The following is a 21,453-nucleotide window of genomic DNA, read 5'->3' as shown; positions in this document are numbered from 1 at the left end:
CCGGAGGTCCTGAGGGGGGAGCAGGAGGCGAGCTGAGCGTTGTCCGCTCCAGACAGGTCACAGCAGAGTGGCCTAATTGCCTCTCTTGTTGTCTCAGTAGGCCAGCAAACCTCCCCATCGCCCTCATCATCACTGAAGAGCACTGACTCCCTTGTTCGTACAGGTCTAACTCTGCCCAGTGATCTGGGCACCAGTTAGGTTTCTGAGCTGCTCCGTAAAAACATCCTCAAAATGCCAGTGCTGCTCTGCAATGGTGTTATCCCTCACAACTCAATGCCTCGTACTTTTAAACTTTAATATTAGAGACTTTGCAGTACTTTTGTACATTATTAAGCACTGTCTACTCAATGAAAGCCAAGGGTACCTCAGCATTACGTCAGCGCTACACCAGTAGTGATTACGTCACTCAGAAATGCTTGGGCAGTATTTTGAGTAAAGAGTATTTTGATCTGCTGCGTGTAATACTGCTTCAATCTTAAAACATCAGCTTCGCTCACAACTGCAGGTAAAAATCACACTGCGAAAAATATAAGCACCTCCAAAGAAGTGGGGAAAAAAAAAAAAAACTGCAGTATTTCCAAAATCATTCTCACACATACTGTATTGAGGAGAGCATACTGCAGTCTACCATGAATACTTGGGGTGAGGGGGTGAGGTTATATAATTCCTCATACTTGAGATTCTTCCTGTTTTATGTCTCTGTGTCAGGAACCTTCGTGCCAAACAGGGTAAAGAGGCCTCATCCACACTCCACGCTGGGCAGAGGCCAGGAGCGGCTCGACGCCCTGCAGAACTGGAGGCAACACATCTTTGTCTCTTCCAAATACCCAGGGGCAACATGGAGCACTGCAGTGTTCTAATCCTGTCTAATCTGGACACAGTGAAGCATCTGGAGATAGGGATATGGCTAATCTCAGACACGGAGACAGAGGGCACTTTGCTGAGACTGTAAAACAGGGGATGGATCTAAGCTAGACGCGCCGTGTGTTTTTGGAGGGGTAATCTTCAACACAACAAAATAAACAATATCAAATAATACTTTGAGTTGAATGGACAACTTTAACCAAAGAGTGAATGGAGATTGCAAAAAGTTAACAACAGAGACGAAATGTTAAATGACTAGCAGCTTAAGAAGTTACTGTATGCCATGAATGCATTGCTGGTGAGACAAGGAAATACTTACTGTGCCCTGCTCTAAGGGACGCAGGTGATCTGTGGATGGCAATAGGCACAATATGGTGACGCTTGTTTCCATGGGAGAGGTGAATGTGGTGGAGACTCTCCACAGCACCCGGTTCTGACCCGGCCACAAAGCCCAGGGCCAGGGCAGTGATCCACAAGGCCAGGTGGGTGAGTGAGGCTGAATTCCGGTTTAGGGGCTCTGTTAGGGGCCTCAGGGGAGGAAACTGTGTCCACCAGCCTCCGAACATTTTCCCTGAGTTGCCAGATGAGGCTTCAGATCAAGGTGGAACTTCGGTGAGCCTTACAGCCCCATACTTCTCACCTTGCTAAAATTCACTTTGCCAAGAGACACTCACACAGATCCACAGTGAAAGAAGAAGAAAAAAAAACAGCAAAGGGGTAAACCACACAAAATGTCGGTTGTGAGATAAAAAAAAAAGCCTCTTGCTGTTCTCCACTTAGTTAAGAAATCCGTAGCAGCACCCAGGGAGGCAAAGAGGTATCATGAATCATCGTACAGAAACAATCAGAAACATTCACTCAAGAAATGAGGGCAACCTCAAACAGCAGTGGAGAAATCCCAGCTTGCTCCGATTCCCAGAGTTCCGTTATTCTGTTTCTCTTTCTCCTGCTGTTAAGCCTTCACAAAAGGAAACATCTTCCACGAAAAACTATGTTAATATTCCAAAAAATGCAGCTGCCGGGAAAAAAAAGAAAGCCAACTTCAGAAGCAGACTGATAGCACCTGTACAAAGTGAATTTCTTCAGAAAATCAAGACAGGTATTCGGATTTTCTCTTCTTTTCCCCCTCCAGTTGTCTCAAAGGATGTCCAGAGAAATGGGACCATAGTTAAATCCGAGATTCATTTACATGAGTTGGACAGCTGCAGCAGCGCGCGGGAGACGGCGTGATTGCGCCTGTAAGTTGTGCCAAGTAGCGCACCCATTGCCCATCTAGAGATCTCTGCTCTCAACGAGACCAAGCGATAGCAATGACAGCACCTGAGAGAGCAGCCCCTGGGCAGGAACACACAATCGCACACGGGCAGCGTCGGCAGCGCAGTACCAGAAGATGTGCGCAAGAGGGAGAGGGGAGAGAGGAGGAGGAGAAGGAGGAGGAGGAGGAGGAGGAGGAGGACAGAGGGAGGGGGAGCCTCAACAGCCAGCCAGGAAGCAGGAGAGAGAGTGGCTATGCAAATGGGCAGCATTCACATAGCGAATCACTGGAGCCTGAGTGCATTACAGAGGAAGAGCCTATTTAGGCAGAATAGCAGGAATTGAAGCTATGTCCCCCAGCCCTGATTCCTTTCACAACCTCCCTCTGCTCTCCCTGTTCAGTCATTTTCAATCCACTCTCCTGTGTGGACATTCATGAGCAGTAAAAGGAATAAAGAAAGCAAGCAGGACAGGCTTGATTCATTTTTGTTTCTACTTTTACCCTGTGATCTCTAGATTCTTCCTTTTCTACCACTCCATGTCTCCCTTCCTCTATCTTTTATTTTCCTCTCTGTGAATTTGGGGATGTTGTATGATAACAGTCCTGCGGATATAAAAAATTGAAGCCAAGCAGTCCAACCCAATCCTTGCCTCGCCATCCCCCAGCAAAACTGTTTTCTATAGGTTCTTGACTGGACTCTGCAATCTGTCGCTAGCAAGATTTTAGAAAGAGTGATGATGCTGCAGCTCACATAGGCAACTCTATCTCTCTTACACACAATCATATGAACACACACACACACACACGCAACGCTCGCACGTAAACAAAGCATGCACAGTGCTCGAGCTGGCAGTTGAGCACTGTCCACAGAGAGGGTGCTGAATCTGGGCAAGTCTGCCTCGCCTGCTAATAAAAGACCATTTCTCACAAGAGAGGGAATGCTGATCGCAGACTCTGGGTTACGGGAATGTGGAGAACATGTGGACATAAAAGCCCTGCTGATAAACACAATCTGGTTCAGCTGGGAAGTGTGCACAGTGTTCAGAGTTCAGGACTGGAGAGCACAAGGCTCAGCTGCAGTGTGCCTGCTTCTGTTTGCACACCGGCCATTCAACATCATCCCCTTCGAAATGCAGTGTTCTAAGCTGGAAGGGGGGGGGGGGAGACTGTAAGCACTGCTGAGCTGATCTTTACGGTTTACAGGGAATATGCAGGCATTTCATGCCCAAAGAAAGCCAACTTAGCTAGCGTTACACAGAGGATAATGTGTCCTTCTCCATTGACTGTTCACATGAAGACAATGAAAGACACCTTCAGGAAAGGAAGAGCAAATTAAATGAAAACAAATGAGGAACATTACGCCGAGTACAAATACATTAGAATGGAGGAATCATGTTCGAGCATGGTTGCTGTATTATGCATTTTAATTTGGCAAAAAAAAAAAAAAAAGATCACAGCAGTCACTTTATTGTTATGAAATGAACATAACCGGCGAGATATAATCTGCCATCTGGCACGAGGACAGATGAGGATACCTCTCATTTCTCTGTTGTATCTGGTATTGTGTTGCTATATAGTAGCAAAATGCGATTGAAGTGGAAAACAGATGCTGCACACATTAGGCAAATGTGCCGTTCTCACCTTGTACAATCTCAATAACTTGGTGCAGCCACCTGATGCTAAAAAGTCAGCCGCATGGAACCACTGCTCTGTTCTCTTTTGCATTGGTGAAAAGGAATGCTCCTGCTGAATGTGTTTACACTTTTATAATTATCAGCAGTGCGATCTGCATAATTACACCTAATAAGGAAATCTATCAGGGCTGCTTGACAAGGACAACAACCTGACTTACTATGTCCTCAACGGCAAACGTTTTACAGAAAAACACTTGATATTCAGGTAAAAAAAAGAGTAATGTATACTCATGTTCAACTATTTGTACAAGTTTGTACTGAGTATTTAGTGGAAACGCTTTGTTAGTATGCAGCAACTTAAGTTAATGACATCAGCAGTGATACATTGATCAGGTTCACCATTCGTTACTTGTTAGTTTGTGCCCCCAAGTGGTGGAACTGTGAAGTGCACAAAAGGTCTGTTGGTTTATCACAAAGCCAGCAGCTTAATAAGTAAAAAATATTCAGTACATCACCAGATCCATAGGATACAAAAGGCTTCATTATAGGACTATCACTAAAAGCCTCACTACTGCATCAAATCACTTCATATATTCAAACGATGAAAGAAGAGTTGCGTTCGGATACATGATTCTGATTCTAATCAATTCCTATAAGATCACCTGAACTATGATACCACTAAGCCTTCAGCAGGTAGCCCTTTGCTCTGATCCGATTTATCATGACGAACTGGCGTATGAGAAGCAAGACAATCTGATGACATGGATGCAGCTGAAGGGAAAACACTCACAACGAAATTATTTCTGCCTGCACAAAAGCAAACACCTGGGACCAACACCTAAACTAACTTCAAGAAATCCTCTCTCTCTCTCTCTCTCTCTCTCTCTCTCTCTCTCTCTCTCTCTGTGTAAGTGAGCAGCGAGAAGAAGAGGAATGTAGAGGAAGAGTCTTGGGTGTAATAGTCCCTTGGAGAGCAAAAGAGAACAAAAGGACATGAGTAGTCTCTAGTACTTACTCACTTAAGACTCCAACCACCACAGTACACTCCACTGATGAGATGATTTTTGGAGGACTGGAGGAATAGTGGAGGGAGAGCAGCGTATGGGTGGTCTAAGAGTGCCTGACCCCACTGGAGCAAGGCCTTTGAATCAGTTAGAGGTCCATCAGGCGACACATTATCACACATGGAGAGACTCTTGAGGGAGGAACGGGTACTTCGGACCACTTTAAAAGCGATGTTTCTCCTCTTCAAGAGCCGCTATGATATTTACTGCAAACATCTCAAGAAAGTAAATCAAATGACTTTTATTTTAAATAACTCAATCAGCGCTGAGCTGGGAGGTCCATGATTACAGCAGCTTACTGTTTTCTATTCAGGTGCAGTTTAGTGCATCAGATGCAACCTGCTCAGAGCAGATCAAGCATGAAGGCCAAGCCATGCATGAACCTGGTATACCCGTTGTGTGCTGAAGTGACACATCTGTGTCAGGCACAGCAACATATGCGTCCTTGTAAAGGAGGGTGTTTGGAGGATTTCATCTCTGGAGTGTATTGTACACTGGAAGAGAAAAACGTTGGTATTCACCATTATTACGGCCTGCCATTCATTGACATACAATGTTGAACCTGAGCTTTTTATACAACTGGGAGTCTACTCGGAAAATCAAACGTTTCATTACTCATTCAAACATGCTTTGCAATCCCTACAGAGAGACAGACAGGCACACAGTGCGCTGATGCTAATGTATGCAAGAGTACGAAAATAGAAACGCAGTTCTGTCTTAGTCATCCGGAGATGTGACATGATAAGAACAGACAGATACAGGGAGGCAACCCTCAATACAAACACACAAGCTGTAGAGTGTTTGAGCACAGAGGGCGGTCAGAGTGCTAATACTGTTTGTGTTGGCGGAGGATGTTACATCAGAGCGCCTGTCCGTCAGATTACGCTACTGTATCAGTTAGAGTGGGTTAAGTTAACTCTGACCCCCACAGGTGAAAAAGGCATCGACTTGGTGATTTTCAATTCCTCAGTATCTTTGGCTGCAGAGCAAAGCAGCTAAAGGTTTAAATCATCGCCATAGCCGTGACTACCCTCATCATTAAGTGATTAGCTCTTTCTATGAATGTCCATCCCTCATGCATGTTGCACTGTCACACAGTCAGTGATGCATGCACATTAGGCTTAGAGTAATCAGCTACATGGTTTAGGTAAGATGCAGCAGCCCTCACGCACCGCATAGAGATTTGTGCTGCACAAACTGTTCATTATGCAAGCTGTGAAGACTGCATAAATAACACCACTCAAGCTGATAAAACGGCCCACTAATGGGAAATAATGCAAAATTTGTGTTGTAAAATCAAATCCGCAAATGGCACTGCGTGCTGGTGTAATGGAATGACTTCATTTTCACTTGGAGCAAAACAAAGAAAGAAAAACTCCACATTGAAACTCATTCATCCGTACTCTAATTTTCTCTCAAATGACTAAAACATAATTAATTGAATGGAGCTACTAAATTAAGTGAAAAAAGCTAATTTAAAAACACTCTTTTGATATTGTTAATGCTTAAAAGTTGTTTGGTTTGATTTTCGTATTCACATACTGCAGCATTTATTTTGGAGTGTTGGTCTCATGAAGTGCAGTATCTTGTGTTCTACAGAAATTGAACATTAGATTAATATGCAACTGTACACTATTCGAGATTTGTCCTGTACAACATTTATCATCATGAAACTACAGTGGCATGGTTGTAGCCAAATAATGATACTGTCTTCTCTTGTTTAGCATAAACACACAGACGAAAACAAACAGATACCAACATGCACACAGCATTCTTCCATAAACAGGGCCAGAGCAGGCCAAAACTACATACACGAAAGATGGAGAGATGGATGTTTTTTAAATTGCACATTGAGTCGTTGGTGTCTGCTGGTGAAGGATGATTTGCAATCTGGCTGATGTGACGGAGAGTATTTTTTTTTTCTCCTAATGCATAAACAATGCCACAATAGCACTATTCATTTCCATAAATCTATTTAGATACACATTAAGATCACGCACAGGGGAAATAACATTCAAAAATCCTTGAACCTAAGTGCAAATAAAGTGTATGTGTGTGTGCATGCGTACGTACACGCATAGATATGTACTTATGTGTGTGTCAGTGAGTGGGTGTGTGCTTGTGTGACGATGATGTGTCTGCGAATGCATAAACTAAATCCTCAATGAGAGAGATAGGGTTCAAAGGTCGGCAGTTTTCTGGAGGCTTTCTCTCTATCTCCTCTGACAGTTCCCAAGATGCAGTGGGCCACCAGGGCACCGTGTCTGTCTCTGTCTCGCTGTCTTTCCTAAAATCTGTCCAAAGTAGAGATCAGTTCCTTTCTCAGAGCGCTTCATCCTGAACAGGTCAAGGACAGACTGTGTCTCCCGTCAGGAGTCCAAAGCTTCTTTGTTAGTGCACCACTCTGCCACGCTCCAGCTAACTGGGACAACAAAGAGGTTTATTAAAAAAATAATTGTCCTTTTTTTTCTTAATATGAAAGTACTTATAAGCAAACTGCTTCCACTCTTCTCAAAAGCATTTTTGTCTTTTGCTTATACTCTTGAATGAAGTTCATTCCTTTGAAAATAAACAACGCTACAACAATAAAGCATAAGAAAAGAATACACTCTTCGAAGAAGCATACTACAGTATACATATATTCTGGTTTTGAAAACTTCATCAGAAATATAGATGTATGAATACAAGGCATTCTGCAGCCAGCGCCGGTTGTCAAGTGGGAATCCTACTAGATAGAGTCATGTAGTGAAAGCCCAAAGTTGAATCAATGGGCACTAAACCACTGCTCTTCTTTTCCAGTGTTAATCAGTCAAAGTGCACTTAAAACTCTACAGAACTTTAACTACGTGGAATCTGATGTCATACATTACAAGGATTCATCACTGTGTACTTTTCACTTCTATCTCTGGTTTGAATCATTCAAGCAACATGAACTCATTGAAGAAACATTAGTCAGGTGAATGATATTTACTTTCAGAGACGAATATGGGGTTTGTTGGATCTCTGCTGGCTTTTACCTTTACGGCACGGGAAGTCATTCAGTTAGAAGTGCACGCAGCGTAAGTATGTTGCTGCTGGGTTGAAACAGAAGGTAAAGCTGTGCTGGGCAAACTGTTCTGTTCCTGTAGGAGAATTCGGCACTTCTGACCACATTCTGACATGTGGGAGTGGAACAAGGTAAAGAGGGGCAGCTGAGCAATGTCTGCTGCATGGTAGGGAAGCATGAGGGTGGGCTTTAGAAACGATTCATGTAGAGTGACGGTAGAGAAAATAAAAAGGGGGAAACTTCATTTCAAAATCTAAATACTGTTTTGAAAAGCTGATGGCAGGGGAGAACCTGCTACCAACACAAATTTAAGGAGCTGGGTGTAACACATTCTGGGTCAGCCCTCCCCCCCACACACACACACTCCCAGTCAGGATTTCGTCTCGGCTACTGTAGATGGTCATGACAAACAAGAGCAAGATCTTTGGAGTGCCTTTTGACTCTGGTTTATAAGGTATTTCAGAGGAGGAGGTGTCATGAGCGAAGGCTGCCTGATGTGTCGCCACTGTCCAAGACATCAAAAGCATGGAAATTGTGAGACCAATGTTTTCAGAAGTCAGAGGGGACCAACATGCAATCCCAACAGCCAGCAGGATTTTAGACACCAGTGGTGACACACTTTAGGTGCCAGGTAGATGTAAAAGGCCGTGGGGGGATCTGGCTCTGTGATGGGTGTTGTTGTGCGGGGTTTTGGCAACATAATCGGCCAAAATACATGCAAAATGAATGGTGCTTCTTCACAGGGAAGAGTGCATAAGCAGTGGTTCCTTGCGTAATGAATCCAAGCTGAAGTCTGGTAAACATACATAATGCACATATAAAATGCAATTTACTGTACCCTGACAGGAGTGTTGTATGGTAAGACCAAACTAATTTAATGCAAATACTTTGCACGAGCCAAGAAAAGTTGTGGGGACAAGACATGCTTGCATTTTCCACAGTGATAACACGGAAAGCATGCAACAATCAGCGATCAGGAAGTCGCCAATGCCGTAGAGCCATTCATGTCTAAGTGAAAGATTGGTTTATGAATGGCCAGCGGCCTAAAGCACAGACTGCACGTATTGCATTAGAAACCCCTAATAGTACTGGCTCAGTTCTCGAGGCTGCTAGTGAGGTGGCTGCCCCCTACACCAAATATACTGTTCAAAATATCTACTAAACAGGTCTCCTCTCTACATCAATCCATCAGGACGGATCTATATTGTGGCTAATGCCTGGTGTGCCCTGATTTTCCACTCGCAGACCCCAAATAAGAGACACATCTGCGTAGTTTCTGCGTTCACATGTTGTTTACAAGAATAAACATAACACATAACCGATCTACATTGGGGAAACGGTAAAGACGTGTGGAAACAGGTGTACCAACAACATCAACAAGCACTACACGTCACTTTTCACATCTTTTTGACAAAACATAGTTTGAAAACCTCATTGGGAATTTCTCCTGGTGAAATATCTTGTAGTGTGTGACCCCCTGTCGCCAGTCAGTCATGGAGTGTGAAAACGACTTCAAGAGACCTGATTACAAGACACAAACATTCTGTCGTGTGAAAATCTAAAAGGGGTCTGATGTATTTGAAGGTTGAGTGTTGTGAATTGGCCTCAGGACAGTCAGTGATCTGTGTGTGCACTAATTCTCCACCTTAGCTGTCTACAGATAAGAGAGGATTTGACTAGTGCCACACATGAAATCTCTCCTTTATGCAGAGACACTTTAGAAGCTAGTTGAGTTCAAGGACAGTTCAGACCAATCAGTTCTATTGACCTCCAAATGTTGAAGAAAGACAGCAGAGTTTGTATTGTCTAAGCCCTTTGTGCATATTGTTAATATTACTTGCAGCACACAGCTATGTTCAGACATACTAAACAGTTGCTTTGCTTCATTTGCTTTGTGACAGCATTTCACAAGTGTATCTAGATGCTCCTGTGGCCGTACTGCAGGCATAGTACATGTCCATTAGTGCGTCGCACAAGCAGTGTTACTCAGAAAAAAGAAAAAGGTTTAGGGGGAGGAAATGTTCATCTATCAAGCATGTCTGACTCTCCAGATCTCTACTTTCACCCCAACCAACAGTTGAATTACTAGAAAACAAAGCAATAGGATATTTTGGTCTAAAAACTGGATGTGTTGCTACAGGGTACAAGTTAAGGTAATGTAAGGTAAGGTAAGTCCACTTGTCAAAAGCTAGGATATTCAAAAAAACCTCAACATAGAGACATTGTACACGGAAGCTATCATTTTGTTTTTTAGGGATGTGTAAGATTTTTGCCACAGTTCTCCCGAAGAGTCATGTTCAATAGCCTGAGGGGAATATTCACAGTGTCAGTGTATCACCCAGCAGGGTAGTTTAGCAGATACTCTGTCTTCTAGTCAACACTTTAATTAGTATTGTGTTGTGGAGAAACAACAGCTTCTTATTTCCTGTCAACATCTCCCCCCAGGCTACCAATTAAAAAAAACACCTCAAAGATTAGGTTCTCACCACTGCACTGCAATGAGTTCTAGATGAGATTCTGATTACAGCAGAGATTACAAAGAAGACAAGTGAATGTGCTTAATGCTCGTGCACAACTCTGATCTGGCCGTATACTGTTCGATGGGACAAAGATAATGTTGAAAAGCACAAGAAGTGCTCTCCCCGACTGAGTTTGTATTGTTGAGGGCACACCAGATCTCTGCCTTGCCATATGAACAGCAGCATAGTCTTATGAAGCGATCTGACACATGTCAAACACAGCTGCTCCTCCACACAGTACAGATGCCACCGTGCCAGCATGACATCACATAAAAGGCATGTGGCTTGCCTCCTCTGTAACAGCCTCTGTAACAGCCTCCAGCTGTAGACTATGTTTTACCATCAGTCCAGTGGACTATCACATCACAAGTGTACACGTATGTGTATGAAGCAACTACATGATAATTCAGTATTCCATCAAGCCATGTTAGTGATTCTACACCACTTCCTGCTGGGATAGCACTGCTTGGGCAAAGTTACAGACACGTTACAGCATCCACAGTGGGAGGAAAAGGAGACCTGGTTTCTATGCCAACAGGCTTTACCCACTGCTTCCTGGCACAGAAACCCATTTAAATTCAGACACTCAATCAGTACGAGGAAATTATTGAGAAATAATTAGGGCAGACAGTGACCACTTATATTGAGTTGGAAGTAGAGAAAGAGAGAGAGAGAGAGTAAAAGAGGGACAGCAAGAAGACAATAACAATAAAGCCTCATTCAATAGTTTGGGATATTATTATCAGGATGAACATTTTTATTATTATTATTATTAGTTTTGGGACAGCAGCGGAACTTTATGGCAAAGAACAATAAACATTTCATATCTGTGCTTTGGAAACACAGACAGTATTAGTAGGATCAATTCATTGTTGGTTTTGGTCTTCACCTGGGATTTGTTGACAATAATAATAACATAGAATATCACCAGAACTAAGATTATTCGAATAAGCACACTATATTATACTGTATATTTATAGTGCATTGGTTATGTTGCACGTCTACCTTCAAAGTGAATGATAATAACTTATTAACATCATTTCATAATCATTTACTCTCATTGTGTGTAAGTATATACAAGTATATATAAAGTATATTTTAAAACATTATCCATTGATAACATGGAATGGTTATTTGATTGTACATTCGTGTGAACACTCACGCGTATGTTTACTGAATCGAAAAGACAGACGCACTTAAGACTGATTCTCTCATATCTCGGGACACAATGGCTGTTCTGAGCTAGACCAAGCTTTCAATACACACAACGGAGTCCAAATATTTTCAGGCCCATTCATTTGTATCACTGAGCTGCATTAAAAGAGGGCCACATCCATGGCAAAGAGGACATTACTTCCATGTGACAGCAGCCTGTTTACTCGAGTGCCTCATATCCCCTTGGCCTCGCTACTGGAATGAGTATCCCCTTGTATTGATCCAAACCAAACTAAGTGGTCTATGGTCATGCCACCAGAGAGGACAGGGACAAAACTGTCTGCTGTATTTCCTGTGCGCTTGTGCTGGTGTGTGTGTGTGTGTGTGTGTGTGTGTGTGTGTGTGTGTGTGTGTGCATGAGCGTTTATCTGCATCGTAAATCTGGAGGACCATCACGACAATACTGAAACACAAGTGCCCTATACTAAAAGACAATTTAAGGAACATGCTTGAAGATTTAAAAGAAGCTAAACTGGGGCAAATAATTGTTCATGTAAATTCTAAATGCTATTCTTGAATCATTATGACTCCAAAAAATGTAGACATTGGACGTGATGCATTGCTACTTATAATAAAATAATATGTCAAGAAAGTCCACCAGACTGCGGTGTGTTTGTTTTCATTTTCTGAACTTTCTTAGATTCACTAGATTCTTCTATTCTTTTTTAAATTATTTATTTGAATTATGGCTTTTGTGGACTGAAGCAACAAACGTGTCAGCGCGTGTGTTCCTCTGTGTTAGAGTGGCTGTCTTTAGACTACATGAAGAGGGGCCACATGACAGAAATGGGGTCCTTTGTCTTTCCGCTGTCTGTGCTTGAGAAAAATCTGACCCATATCTGATGCAGATCACACACTGGATACCGAGCCTGGGGCCCAGACGGACTATTCTCAAGGTACAAGAATGAGCATTGACTCAGACGCATAAGAAATTAAGTGAGAAGGGCTCGTCTTTGCCCCTTGGGCAGAGACAATGGAAACTGGACCCATACAACCTCCATTGTTGATACAATATTGACATGGCACTAATAGCTCTAGCTGGAAGACTGGGCGGAGAAGCAATCAGGCGAGACTGAAATTGCGTGAAGGCCGGGCTTACCCCTTGCTGAAGCCTCTCTACGACCCACTTTAGCTCAACAGTAAACACCATTCTGTTTGTCTCTGTACATTACACTCAGATGCTACACCACTGCAGGCAAATTCCCTCAGGAGGTCTGGACTGGAGTTTAAGTCCCCCCCGCCCCTGAACACACACACACACACACACACACACACACACACACAAACCAAGCCTCAGCTTCTGAATGAAAACTAGCAGTTTTTTAAACCCTATTGGACCTTTTAGAGAAGACAAGATGTAATATGGCAATATCAACTCCTAGTCTAAGCGTAAATTAAGACACGCATAATGTTCTTCTTTGGGCTGATTACCAGCATTGGTTTGTGCTTGCACAACAGTACTGATGACTTCATCGCATAGATACACTGAGTCTGTCTCCTTTCTTGTCCCTTAACTGACAAGTCATTTTATGCCTACTGGCATCCAAGATAGCTTGTAGTAATGAGACCAAATGCATGCTTAACACAATTCACAACCGTAGTTCATCTCACATGCACGATGATCTGACAGACACTCATCCTGGTCAGTGTGGATTGTATTTCATTTTCTACCCTAGTTTCACTGACTGTAGGTACGCAGTGGGGATAATTGGTTCTAAAAATACCACTCTAAAGACACCGTGTCCACAGGTCATTCAAAAAAAAGTACTGGCACATCACTGGGATGAAGTGTTTGGGAGATGATGAAGAGAAGATCTGAAGATTGTTTTTATATCTGTGTCATCATCTCACCAATCATTCTGAACTGAAAGGTGCAGCACTGTTCTGAAAAGTTGTAATACTTTTATCACAATAAATTCAAAGCACAGCCAAGAAACGGTGGATTGCTCTGAAAGAAATGAGACTTAGTGCAGAGTGTGTGTGGATACCGGCCCTGCTTATTGTAGACTGCTGAAGAAAAGTAGAAGTATTTGCAAAAGGCAATAGTATGCAATAAAAAAAAAAATCTTTGATTTGATGGTTTTAAGTCTTAAAGTAGATTCCTCTTAATGATGAAAACTGTGTTTATACATTAATTATAATAAATTAACTGCAAGTCACACGCTGTTTTTCATTTTTGTTGAGATTGGGTGAACTACAGTAAACTGAAGTTTACAACACTCAATTTAGAGGACAACGGCACACAAGTATCAATCCAGTATTCTGCTCAAAATGATTTATATTTTGAATTTACATGAGCTGCATTGTGCTATCAGACATAATATTAGTTTCCTAATGATTTGTGACTGGCAGCTGTACAATGCATCCCGGCTATGAATGTTACGGGTCTAGGGGCTGAGGAATGGAGTTTTTCTCCTTGTGAGAGGGCAGACTACCCACTAGAGAAATATGAGGTAATGCAGCAAGCTCACCATTTAAGTTGCTTTCTCAGAGACCCATTGCTCTATTGTAAATTGCCTGCACCTCAGCTTATGCAAATATATCTGGTAAAAAGGGATATTTTCCTCAGAGACGCTTCTCTCGTTCCTTTGCTGCTCCCCCTTCTCCTCTATTCCCATGACAATCCATCAACACAGATACAACCCCACCATCTCCAGCTTCATTTTTTTCCTTCTCATAGAATTTCCTCGGCAGAGTGAGGATGTCTTGCATCACTATTCAGAGGACTGCTTCAGTTCATCCTTGGTGAAAGAGATTCTTGGAAAGTATGTTTTTTTGTGGTTACATATTGCATCCCTCGGGACTGCACATTGATCCGTCCCTATTGTTTTGTCAGGTCAGAAGGAATAATGAGACTAGCTGCAGTAACTAGACTCAGCAGGTAGAGCACTTGCTCAGATATAATATACGTGTGCGTGTCCTGTACGGCTGGAATTGAGCTGTACCGGCCTGCTCAGGATGAATATGTACGACAGGAAGAAAGTTCCAAACTGCTTTTCTTCTCTCTTTAACGCACACGGAAGGTTCACAAGCAGTTCGCCATCAAAAATATCCCTCAACAACTCCAGCCCCACTCCTGTGTTGATCAAAACATGGTCTGAGGAATGAAAGGGAGAGAAAAAACGGGCCGAGGAGGGCTAGGATCAGGACGGGCTACACTCGACTCACATCTCATGGACAGAAGAATCCTTTTAGCGTTATCATAGGGAGCAGATATGTTCAGCGTGCGAGGCTGCATGGGAATCTATTAACACTCTCTGTTGATAACAAAAGATGAGGTCCTACCGAGCTGGTAGAATTGACACAGAATGCATTAACATTTATGGTGCTCTCTCCTCTCTCTTTTGTGTCATCTCCAGAGTGCCCACTCTGTTCTTTTCTCCTTAATGCAGTTCAGCACATTGCCCATTCACCCCTTACTGTGTAAACCGCTGCAGAAGAAAATAATGACCAAAAAAAAAAATCCCCTGTGCATGTTTTGCATAAGGAAGTAGCCCATTTTCTAAAAAAGGAGCGGAAGACATTACCCTAGTTCTCTCGAAAGCTAAGCACTAATGAGCACAGAGTCCCTTAAACAAAATGCCTGTTTACTGTCTTTTAGAGAGATTAATATCATAGAACTTTTAAATTGCATAATGTGGTTCAAAGTAAGTTAAATCTTGATGGTGTGTTTGAGGTTTTAATTTGTGAGGCGACAGTGCTAGCCACTCGACCACAGTGCATGATGTCATCCTCTATTTTTCTAAAGATAACTCTTTTGATATGTGATCTTAAGATTTTTTTTTAAGATCTTAGCTCAGAATCATTAACTTAACATTTTACAAGATAGACTGTGTTTTCCAAGGAAAGGCTTGACAGTTGCTATCTGTTGTTGATTTGATTGTTTTAATTGTTAAAATAGATAAGTGTTTCCTCATAATAATGAAAACTGTGTGAACACATTACTAACTTTAAATTAACTGCAAGTCACACGCTGTTTTTCTGTTTTCGTTGAGATTGGGTGCACTACGGTAAATTGAAGTTTACAACACTCAATTTAGAGGACAACGGCATACAAGTATCAATACACAATATTCTGCTCAAAATGATTTACATTTTGAATTTACATGAGCTGTAATGTGCTATCAGACATATTATTAGTTCCCTTATGAATTGTAACTGACGGATGTAACAATGCATCCCGGCTATAAAGGGGCTGAGGAATGGAGTTGTTCTCCTTGTGAGAGGGCAGACTAGCCACTAGAGAAATATGAAGTAATCCAGCAAGCTCACCATTTAAGGTGTGTTTGAGGTTTTAATTAGTATTGGTCAACAGCATGCTATCTGGTAAAATTGCAATAATTTACAAGGCCATTTCTGGTTATTTTGTTTGCTTGATAGACTTGTTTTAGATGTTTTATTTAGCAGAACACAATGTTTGTTGCTCCCTCTAGTGGTACATCTCTCAAACTTTAATGAGCTTTCACTGAGCTGTCAGCCAGATGTCACAATCCTAAACGAGTCTGCCCTGCAGAGTTGCGACAGCTCTTGACACCCTCAGTGAAGATGATGTATATTCAAGCAGAGCCACTGACGTTTCGTTGAAGATTCGTCCTAATTGACCGAGTAACAGGACACAGCACAGTCTAGGGACTTTACTTCGTTCAATTGGAGAGTTGACAAAGAAAGTTTGTCTTATTGCTGGCAAACATCGTGCTTCGTGAGGACACAAATATAGCACCACAGGCAGGAAACAATAATGAGCTGGAACACAAATGATGTGTGAAAGCATAGGATAAAAATGGCCGCGCTGTTGATGATAACACCCACCTTTAAACTTCTGACACCAAGATTCCTCCTGGACGTGTTTAATTAGCTCCAGAGATGAACTGAATTGTACATCTAATGCTTTGAGTTGCATGTGAAGTATGTTTTCTATGTACTTGTCTAACTCATTTAAAATAAAAAAAATGAACAAAAAACTATTCTGACTTTTGAGTTAAAAACCGGGAAGCGGAAGCCTACCATCATTACAGAGCGGTCCTCCAAATGTCGTCATGCTGCAGTCACAGCTGAAGCCCTCCCACTGCTGAAGACACACACCCTGGTTGGCACACGAGTCCTCTTGGCACGTTGTGCTGGGGCCTGAATACGGAGACAAATGGCAACTTGGTGAGCAGACTTTTACAATAACTGGCAGCACATTCTGCAGATTGACCCTGCAGTGAAATGAAATGTCACGCCGAACACACAGACAATAGGCTTCTGCAAATGGAAGCATACACAGAACAAACATACATATGCTGTGCAAACACCACAACTGTGTATTTAGCCATATTTTGCATTCTTTCTATAAAAACTGCTTCAAATTCACAGGTTGTAGCCAACTGCCTGCCCAAAACCTTCAACAGTTTTCAGGAAACACACGCAACAAAAACCTCACAAATGTACAAAAACTGCATTTGTTTTAATAACTTCAATTTTAGGATTTAACTGTCATTCGTGATTTCCATATTTTGTTTAACATTTAGTATTTCAGAACAGCAGAGTGCATAATAATTAAATTAAATGTTGGGATTTAGGTTACAGCCCCTATTTACATCCACCTTTTGTACAATACAGTAGCACGTATTTAAACTAAGATAAAAGAGAACTTTGTTAATCCAGAAGGAAATTCTTGTGCCAGAGATTGATCAAAAATTACAATAATGTATTTATAAACAATGGAGATATAAAAAGAAAGTGTGATGGATGTAATACTAACATCAGTGCAAAACAATTGGCAATAACAGATACAGTATATATACTAGTATCTAGATTTGATATTGTTGCACCACAAATGTGTCTACAAAATATAGTACACACTGTAATGCAGTTCACCTTTCCTTCTCCAACGTGTCCCTGACCACCTGTGCAGATGGTTAGTTCAATCAGAGGACGCATGTTCCTACCAGCTGTGAATGGGGTCATAGAACAATGATGCTCAGTTTGTCAACAGTAGGGGCCGGAGTTATCAATGTGCTTTTAAATAGCAATGTAATAGTTCTTCCAGATGTGTTTGAGGTCAAAGTTTTTGTGCATCTCCATCATTCCAACCACGTATCAGTCAGTCAGTCATTCTGTCAGTCTGGGCCAAAGTGCAGTAAGTGTACGACTGCACCGACTGTATCGTCTGTGTGACAGTGATACCTAGCTGTTTCAGTTAATGGAGAAATGTTAGTGGAATGGCACTGGTTAGTATGGATGATTGTTGTTATTATGTATTTATATATTTAAACTTATAAGTTTGTTAAATATTTTAATTATGGGATTATTTTGGTGGCAACAATTCTGGCCACCATTATTTGTCAATTTGTATCCTTAATTGCTAACATGTGGATATTTGGACTAGGTTTATGCCACATGGACATCATATAATCTGAATAATGACAAACTACTGCTTGCATGCATGCAGCACTCCCCTTCACAGCCATAATCATACAGGGAGAACACAGCTACTTTTTCGATAGTTGCGGTATTCAAATAAAGAAGTGCATATAAGTGATATTTTAAAATGAGTTGCTCAGCTATTGAATACAGACGTATATTCGAAACTCTCTAAAAATGATCTTTTCTGAATGATTGTAGCCACGGTAACTTGCTGCTCAGCCTCAGAGTAGCTATAGAAACTGCTTAATAGGTTTAAGTGTTGGCTGTAGCTCACTCAAGGTTAACAATGTAATTATAAAATGCTGTACAGTGTGCTTTTTGCAACAAGAAAAACAACAGTTTGATTAATGATGTTTCTGAAAAACCTTGGAATTCATGTCAATTTAAATTGCATCTAACCTTATGATATGCTTGAGATTCCACGTCTTACAAAAGTCTTTCATATTGTTTATACCTAATGTGTCACAAATGTAATGGGGCCTAATTTCTATTGACTTAGCGAGGGAGTCAAGTAAACAATGAGATGTGTATTGGCATACTTATAAATATGTCTAGTGAACATAAGACATCATCATTTCAAATGATTAAGATACAGAATTATACTATTTTTTTACATAATTATGTAATTTCAATTGATGTTGATTACAAATCCAGTAACTATAATGTAGTTATATTGCTTTTTATTTATCAATATGCCTCTGAATTTACTTAAATTACTGGCCGCTGGTGCTTTGTTATGAAGCCTACTTTAAACTGTTAAATCTTAAAAGGCTGCTGCTTGATATAGTTCCTACTATATCTATAGAGTGCCAGAGATTACAGGAATATGGCATTAGTCAACATGGGACTTATAACAACAATGATTAATGTCATGTAAAACAGGAAAATGACTGAGGTTTGAGTTAACACCTTGATTATATTAGATGGAAAATTCATGCAGGAGAAAACATTATTAAGAGTATAAAGTCATGCAAACGTATGTCAACAATAAAAGACAAAAACAAAATACAACACACAATATGCGAGTGCAAATCAAAACGTGATCCCCATAGACTTTGATACAAGATGGTAATGGTACTTGTATTCCTATGGGACTGAAGCCCATTCCATACAGCAGGTGGGTGAGTTCAAATTAGGCAGATATCTTGTTCAGGGAGTGGAAAGTGTGGAGGTAGAGACTGTGAAGACGTGAGGGGCAGAGGCATTGTAGATACAAAGGGAGGAAGGACATCAGACTCTGTATCAAACACACAAAGCTATCTACCTTGCAAGTCAGCTTTCATCAATGCAACTTTTGTCAGCAAAATAATAGGAAAGGAAAAGGCAAAGTGTACCAGCTGTTAGTAAAGGATCAAGGCGTCAGAGATGGAGCAACAGAAACACAGACTGTTGAAGCAGGAGAGACAGAGTGAGGAATGAGGCCGATGTCTGTCCTCAGAAAGAGCCAGAGGGGACGAATTGTATTGTTTAATGCAGACCGGAATAATCTAAACTGTAATAGCAACTACTCTCAATATCAGCAATATGACGAAAAAACATCCAATTGAAATAGTTAAGTCATTATTATGGGAGGTAGATATGGTGTGTCCATTATATTTGGTAAAATTTACAAGAATAGAAATCTACGTATTTTCTCTCATTTATATTCTGAAATGATCCCTGCCGTAGTAAAATAATATCAGCGACTATATGCTACCTTTTGACACCTGTAGTACAGTTCAATTAATGTGTTTTAATAGAAGCCATTTTCCATTGAGAGCGGCCATCGATGCCATGTGGCACAAAACGAAAACAGCAAGCTTGACAGACCCACAGAGGGCGCTACATTTTGATTACATTCGTAATGGAACATGAAAAGATCAGAAGTTGCGTACTCAATAGAACAACAGTGGATGAGTTGTGAAATAAAACTAAGTGAGTGAAGTTGAAAAATAAATCTAATATTGTCTCTGGATGTGGTGCACACATTAGACTGGGCAAATGATATTCATGCATGCAACAAAGGCTTCATACATAATTCAAAAGGATCGCTTCTGGCAAACTCTTAGATCCAGCAAGCATGCATAGAGCAAAACAGAATGGGGCTACAATGGGAAATAACACTGGCAGTACAAATATGGCAGAGAGAATAATCAGATTATGGCTAAGTGAAACAGAAATGATTGCCTGTGGAGGAGTGTCAGAGCTTGATGCATTCTAACAGAATACTAACACACTTTATGGATGTTAAATTATGTGTCACAGGTTGGCAATGTGGCTGTGCTTCACAGTGTATGTGTGTCCTTGTCGGACAAGCATTAAAATGAGAGGACTGAGCAACATTACAGCGCTGCGTGGTGCCGCAATGTACCTTTAGGATAGTTTTGTGATAATGAGGGGAAACCAGAGTAATTATGAGACTTTGTCAGTGAAATCGGGTTTAAATGAGACAATACAATTCAAACCTGAGCTTCAGTAGTGTACTCCAAAGACAACAAAAAAAAGTTTGAAAGTAACAAACAGCAGACAACACATTTCCTTAGCGGGCTGAGCGACTACTCACCTTCACACCCTCTCTCTATCTGTCCCACACAGTCCAGAGCATCTGACATCAAGTCTGGGAGCCGGCTGTTCAGATCCACTGACGCCAGACAACCTTGAAAGCCCTCCTTGGCATGCACCAGTTTGGGAAGCTCCTTGAACATCTCCTTCGCCACCCCACCAATATAAAGATTACCTGTGCAGAAATATGACAATACTGACCCCTAGTGGACAGCAAACACGATACCAAGCAAAGTAACAAGCACGTCTCTTCAGACAGCATTGTCATTTGGATCGCACTGACTTTTCCTGACTAAAGAAACCTTGCGTTATCCGTCATTAATGATGATGGTTGTTCGATACGTAACGTTTTTTATCGAAATGAAAGATTGCAGGAAGTTAATCATCAGTGAAACACTTTTCCCAATTGTGTCAAATGTCATTAAATTGTACAATGATAAAATATCAATACCGTTTGCTTTTTTACATACAAGCCAAAAATTTGTCACCCGTTTCATTAACAATTTCTAGAAACAAAATTACAACATTCTTTACGGTTGCACATTCATTTCGCCAATATCTTTTCAGTTACAGAAGTTGTCATCTTGTTGAGCATTAATACTTTTAAATCCCTTTTAATAAAATGTTGGTCTGCTAAGCACAAATTGTCCTTCCTATGAACTCCCTGATCCGCATGCACAGCGATGTAGTGTTGGCTACTGAACAGATGGGGGTTGCGTTTTCTGCTCAAGGGTACCTCAGTGGTGGTAATGAGTGAGAGCCTAGCACTTTTTTTTTCTTTCTCCACGCCTGCAGGGTTTATCCTGCTGGTGCAACCTTTCAGTCACAGACCTGCTTCTCTCACCTCTAGGCCACTGCTGCCCCAATTTAATGGAATCTGCAATATATATATATATATATATATATA

The 21,453-nt window shown here is 41.3% G+C and overlaps 1 protein-coding gene across 7 annotated transcripts in view; it reads right to left on the bottom strand.

The window, feature by feature from the left end:
* The window catches only part of LOC116378737 (neurexin-1a), a 236,807-nt gene that overhangs the window by 98,243 nt on the left and 117,111 nt on the right, over nt 1-21,453 (bottom strand). For 4 of the 7 annotated variants that reach the window (XM_031840662.1, XM_031840668.1, XM_031840681.1 and 1 more), the window contains exon 1: nt 1,184-16,593. In XM_031840662.1, the coding sequence (XP_031696522.1) occupies nt 1,184-1,430 (247 nt within the window). In that variant the 5' untranslated portion in view covers nt 1,431-16,593. The other 3 variants (XM_031840694.1, XM_031840655.1, XM_031840674.1) reach the window with 3 other exon arrangements.

Source organism: Anarrhichthys ocellatus, unplaced genomic scaffold (assembly GCF_004355925.1).
Source record: "Anarrhichthys ocellatus isolate YVR2014 unplaced genomic scaffold, GSC_Weel_1.0 scaffold3, whole genome shotgun sequence".
Classification (NCBI taxonomy): domain Eukaryota; kingdom Metazoa; phylum Chordata; class Actinopteri; order Perciformes; family Anarhichadidae; genus Anarrhichthys; species Anarrhichthys ocellatus.
Note: the sequence above shows the minus strand (reverse complement) of the source record. Positions and strands in the feature narration are given on the sequence as shown.